Source organism: Myotis brandtii, unplaced genomic scaffold, assembly GCF_000412655.1.
Source record: "Myotis brandtii unplaced genomic scaffold, ASM41265v1 scaffold1173, whole genome shotgun sequence".
NCBI classification, from domain to species: Eukaryota; Metazoa; Chordata; class Mammalia; order Chiroptera; family Vespertilionidae; genus Myotis; species Myotis brandtii.
Genome location: NW_005354061.1, coordinates 205727 through 211667, shown reverse-complemented (window position 1 = coordinate 211667; position 5941 = coordinate 205727). Strand labels below are relative to the sequence as shown.

Genomic DNA, 5941 nt, shown 5'->3' with positions numbered 1-5941 from the left:
TGTGTGAAGGCCCCAAAGCCAGTATTTTTGTTTGTTTTTGTTTTTCAGTAATGCCTCTGCCATTTTTTAAGTATGTTTTTATTGATTTCAGAGAGGAAGGGAGAGAGAGAGAGAGAGAGAGAGAGAGAGAAATTTCAGTGATGAAAGAGAATCATTGATCAGCTGCCTCCTGCACACCCCACCCTGGGGATCGAGCCCACAACCCAGGCCTGTGCCCTGACCAGGAATTGAACTGTGACCTCCCATTCAACCACTGAGCCACACCGGCCAGACCTAAAAGTCACTCTTGCTCGTAAGGCCAGACGTGAGCAGCCCAGTGAACACCAATCCTGCCAGCCTCCCGCGGGGAATCCGGTGCCGGCTGTTGTGGGCACGTGGGCCAGGCGGCCATAAATGAGCGAAAGTCAGCCGCAGGCGCCAGTCATCCCCTGGGAGCAGTGCCCGGCGGCGCTTCCTGGGAACAGGAGGCTGGTCGGCCGGCCCTCCCCACACACACACACACCCCTGGCTCTGGGACCCACCTACCGAGAAGTCCGAGCGACTTTTTCAGGAGGGTTTTCTGTGGGCTCCGAGGGTAGGGGCACCGATGGCCAGGGGTCTGGGGACCTGTCACCTACCTCCTGGCCGTCCGTCCTTCACAGACCGTCTGACCGTGACGTGACTCTTACATCCTTCCACACGGCTCCCTGGCTGTCTTTTCGGTCACTTGTATGTGCGTTGGTGCCACCGGAAGCTCAGTTCCAACGAGTAGCTAATGGCTTAGCAGCTCTAGAGGTCTAGACTTCACCTGGTCAGTTCTCCCCAGTGATTAAAAGCAAGCAGGAAGCCCTGGCTGGTGTGGCTCCGTAGATAGAGCGTCAGTCCATGCACTGAAGGGTCCTGGGTTCGATTCCAGTCAAGGGCACGTCGTACCTCAGTTGCAGGCTCACTCCCCAGCCGTGGTCAGGGGCGTGCAGGAGGCAACCGATCGATGTGTCTCTCTCACATCGATGTTTCTCTCTCTGTCTCTCCCACTCTCTCTAAAAATCCATGGAAAACTATCCTTGGGTGAAGAGTAGCAGCAACAACAAAAAATAAGGGAGACTGAGGCGCCGTCAGAACGGTCACGACTGGGTTTAGTCTGGCAGAACGGGGGTGTCCGGGAGCTTGAACGAGGTCCCTCCCTGATCACTTCCCACCCCCCAGCCCTCCCCCATGTGCTCCAGGGTGTCCCTGGGGGCCCCCCCCCCCCCCGCTCCCGGCTCACCGTGACCTGTGCTCCTTTTCAGTGACCAAGACCATCTGCGCCCAGCAGTGCTCCGGCCGCTGCCGGGGCAAGTCCCCGAGTGACTGCTGCCACAACCAGTGTGCCGCTGGCTGCACGGGGCCCCGCGAGAGCGACCGCCTGGTAAGGCCCGCTGCCCCCAGCCTCCCGGGCACTGCCCCCCACCCAGCCCCCGTGGGCGGCTTCCGTGGCTGCGGTGTGTGGATTACCGTCTGTGGTAGCGGGCGAGGACGCCGCCCTTCCTGGGACCAGAGCCTCTGTCATCGTCCTGCCTCCCCCCTCCCTCTGTGACCTTGGGCCGCGGCTGTGACCTCTGTGCTCCGGTCTCCTTGGCTGATGGTGGTGGGTAGAGTGCCTCTCTGTTAAATGGTCCACGTGACATTCGTACGAGGCCCTAGGCATAGAACGAACACCGAGGACTAAATATGTGTGGTTTATCGTTAAGGGGAATGAGCCGCAGAGACTTAGACGGGGCCCAGGGCCCCGAGGGCTCTGCTCTTCCCACCACGGCTCAGAGGTTGCCGGCACCCCACGCAGGCGGTCTTGGGGTGCTCCTGTCTGTCCCGGGACTGCAGGACGCCCTAACGAAATCCGTGTTGCCTGGGGGGTGATGGGGCCCATGCAGCTGCCCCCGAGGGTGAGCACCTTGGAAGTCCTGAGCCCCAGGCTGGTATAAGCCCTGCAGTCAGCGACGGCGGGAGGGGGCGAGCTGCAAGGCAGCGCCCCGTTTGGCCTGGTCCTTGCAGGCGGCACGCTGCCAGGCGAGGGCCCCTGCGGCGGGCAGTACCCTGAACCACACCCGCAGTGTCCTCTGTAAAGGCAGCTGGCGTGAATGGAGTGTGAGCAGAACACCCTCGAGGTTCCCGCCCAGCGTGCGAGCTCTGTGTCGTTCTGCCCACTAATGGAGACATGCATTTTCCTCTCCCCACAATCATAAGGCTCGCAGTTGGGACACGTGTTTCAGAAAAGCCATGCTCCTGAGAGGACGGTCTCTCCGGCTGTGCCACGCACGGCGCTGGGTCGTCCGCTCTAAGCGAGCACCGGAGCGTAACTGAGGCCTCCGGACAGAACCCAACGGCCCGCTCCGCGCACCTGCGCCGGTCAGCAAAAATGAAAGGCTTCAACGTGAGAGGGAGAGGGAGAGAGAGAGAGAGAGAGAGAGAGAGAGAGAGAGAGAGAGAACGAGATTTGGGAAGCGCTGATTCAGGCAGAAGCCCAGTGTCCCAGGAGGAGACCAAGCCGTGGGTTTTATGCATCCAGAGCAGGAGGGCTCGCTATTGGCAGAAAAGCTGCCATGGTGACACGGACGCTAACACTGTTCCTCACTGTCCGCCTCTGCTCCCTCGCTGTCTGCTCACAGCGCTCTGGGAAGCAATGTCCTTTAGGCCCAAAGTGGTCGCCCATTTAACATGACCCGGTCCGAGGTCCGGGACAGCGAGGCGGCTCCTCCGATGTCCCGTGTCCATGCCTCTCGCAGGTCTGCCGCCGGTTCCGGGACGGCGCCACCTGCAAGGACACCTGCCCGCCGCTCATGCTGTACAACCCCACCACCTACCAGATGGACGTCAACCCCGACGGCAAATACAGCTTCGGCGCCACCTGTGTGAAGAAGTGTCCCCGTGAGTCCTCGCCCGCCACGCCCTTTCAGGCTCCAGCATCCGTTTCCCGTGCGCCTCCTACGGGAACCCCGAGTCCCCAGCTCAGGCAGCGTCTGGTCGGCGTGTGCCTCATTGTCAGGCATGTGGCCAGGGCCCATCCGAATGCAGGTGATGGATAGGTCATGCCACAGGTGAGGGTAGGTCATGCCGCAGGTGATGGGTAGGTCACTGCCGCAGGTGAGGGTAGGTCGCTGCCGCAGGTGAGGGTAGGTCATGCCACAGGTGACGGGGCAGGTCATGCCGCAGGTGAGGGTAGGTCGCTGCCGCAGGTGAGGGTAGGTCATGCCCCAGGTGAGGGTAGGTCATGCCGCAGTTGACGGGGCAGGTCGTGCCGCAGGTGAGGGTAGATCATGCCGCAGGTGATGGGTAGGTCGCTGCCGCAGGTGTTGGGCAGCACCTGGAACTGAGGTCCAGGGCAGTGAGCTGTCCGGTGGGCCTAACCCCGCAGCCCCTGGGCCGTTTCGCCCTTGGGCTGCTGCACCCAGGAGGGAGGTGTGTGATAGGCCCCAGCAGGGGGTGTCAGAGCTGCCTTTGCTCAGTGGATAGAGGGGGCCTGGGCCCTTGGGGGGACTGTCGCCTGCTGTTTTGTTGCCGTCGCTGGGTTTTGCTTATTTGCATATGCAGCGACTGGTCCGCTGCTCTAGGAAGTGGTGACAGCAGCCCCGGCCGCATAGCGGAAGCACAGGGTTGTCTAGTTAACGCGCTTAGGACCGGCCTTGACTTCCCAGGGGAGAGGGAGCGAGGAGAAGCGTCTACAGCAGCGGCAGAGGGAGAGCTCTGCGGGTTGCGGGGATGAGAATGTTCACCTTCTGGGCAGAAGAAAATGACAGGGAGATGGAGGGATGGCCACGGGCAGGGAGTGACGGGATGAGGAAGTCCTCGTCCCGATGTGGCAGACGTGGTCCTGAGAGAGGGCTGGCGAGGGGGTGACAACCCAGAGGAAGCACAGAGCCCCGGACGCAGCAGGCGCGTCCCAGGAGGATGAGCAGCACGGGGAGGTGTGTGAGGTCGGCTTGGGGCCCAAGCAGGCGGAGGCCCCTGGAGAGAATGACGTCTGTGTGGACACGAGCCCCATGTGCACCGTGAGGCGAGGGGCCAGGAGAGGGCGGAGGTGCCGGACCAGCTGCCAGAGGCCCCGCCAGGCGCAGGCCGCGAGGCAGGCCACAGCCCCGGGAGTAAACCCAGCCTCGGGGCCGCGTTGAGGGGAGCGGAGTTGTCGTTCAGGCTCGCCTATTTTTTTTTAATATAGTTTTATTGATTTCAGAGAGGAAGAGAGAGGGATAGAGAGAGAGAAACATCAGTGATGAGAGAGAATCATGGATCGGCTGCCTCCTGCACGCCCCACACTGGGGAGAGAGCCCGCAACCCGGGCCTGTGCCCTGACCGGAATCGAACCCTGACCTCCTGGTTCATAGGTCCACGCTCAACCTCTGGGCCACACCAGCTGGGCTCACATATTTTTAATAAAGATTCGAGCTTCGATCATAAGTCCTGGAGGTAAAACCTAAAAAAAAAAAAGAGCGGGGAGGAGAGCTCTAAGCCTGGGGGGAGCGGCTCCCGCACATCCGCTCCGCCTGGGAGGAGGATCTGTTTGCCATCAGGGCCTGGGACGCGATGAAAGCTCTTGAGCGCGATTCCTTTTCAGTCTGCAGCCTTCCCTTCTTTGTCCTTAAAATAAACAAAATGAGAGGATGACGGGCCCTGTCATCGGCCACGATTCAGGAGGACACGACCCCAGAGACACCTGGCGCTGTGTTCACACCTGCCTCCCCGCCCTCCCCCCGCCACAGGGAACTACGTGGTGACCGACCACGGCTCCTGCGTGCGGGCCTGCAGCTCCGACAGCCATGAGGTGGAGGAAGACGGCGTCCGCAAGTGCAAGAAGTGCGAAGGGCCCTGTCGCAAAGGTAGGAGCCCGCGTGGGCGCAGCGTGGGGACACGGCCTCCCCGGTCCTGGGCTGGGTGCCCCGGCCCCGCCAGGCTCCTCGGCGGCACTGGGAGAGGTTCCGGTGACTCTCTCTCCGGCTCAGCAATCCCTTCCTTCCTTTATTCCGTGCCCTGTCCCTGGAGTACCCTCCAGGCCAACCTATCCCTGCTGACCCCCTACTTTATCTTTTATTCTGTAAATTTTCACACACAGACCCCGAAAGTGCGATCATTGTACAGGAGGCATCCATGGGCCCCACGCACAAACTCACTGATCTTTTTTTTATTATTTTTTAATTGATTTCAGAGAGGAAGAGAGAGATAGAAACATCAATGAGGACAGAGAATCATTAATTGGCTGCCTCCTGCACGCTCCACACTGGGGATGGAGCCCACAACCCGGGCATGTGCCCTGACCAGAAATTGAACTGTGACCTCCTGGGTTCATAGGTCAATGCTCAACCACTGAGCCACACTGGCTGGACTGCATCTTGCTTTTTGATTTAAAAAACCGTGTGTGTGTTTTCTCTAAGATGGAAGACAAGGCCACAGCCAGCTCAGGGTGGTAGGAAGGCGGAGGTGTGGTTAGGGTACCAATGGGAGCCCCACACAGGTCAGCGCTGACAAAGGAGGGCAAGGGGATCCCCTGCCGTTAGGCCCTGGTCCCCGTGGGAGACACTGAGGAGGGGACATAGTCCAGTGAGGACGGCGACCGCGTGTCCTTCTCTGACCTCTGTCCCTGGAACCCGCCGTGGCTCCGGGCCTCCATCAGTGTGTGTTAAGTGAATGGGCGATGGTTGGGCAGTGACAGTCTCACGGCTTCGCTCCCGCCCCGCCCCTCCCCCTGGGCCCCCTGCCTGCTCAGGTCCCCAGGCATGAACGGGATTGCGTGTCCCTCTCCCCACAGTGTGCAACGGGATAGGGATCGGGGAGTTTAGAGACACCCTGTCCATCAACGCCACCAACATCAGGCACTTCCGCAACTGCACCACCATCAGCGGGGACCTGCACATCCTGCCCGTGGCCTTCAAGGGGTGAGTCGGGGGGTGGGGGGCCACCTTCTAGGGGTGAGTGGGGGGCAGGGGCTGCCTCT

General features: G+C 60.9%; 1 protein-coding gene across 1 annotated transcript in view; it reads left to right on the top strand.

Annotated features, from left to right (window-relative positions):
• The window catches only part of EGFR (epidermal growth factor receptor), a 105316-nt gene that overhangs the window by 71460 nt on the left and 27915 nt on the right, over positions 1-5941 (top strand). The window contains 4 exon segments of the mRNA XM_014530349.1: positions 1269-1387; positions 2742-2883; positions 4713-4829; positions 5756-5886. Of these exon segments, the coding sequence (XP_014385835.1) occupies positions 1269-1387; positions 2742-2883; positions 4713-4829; positions 5756-5886 (509 nt within the window).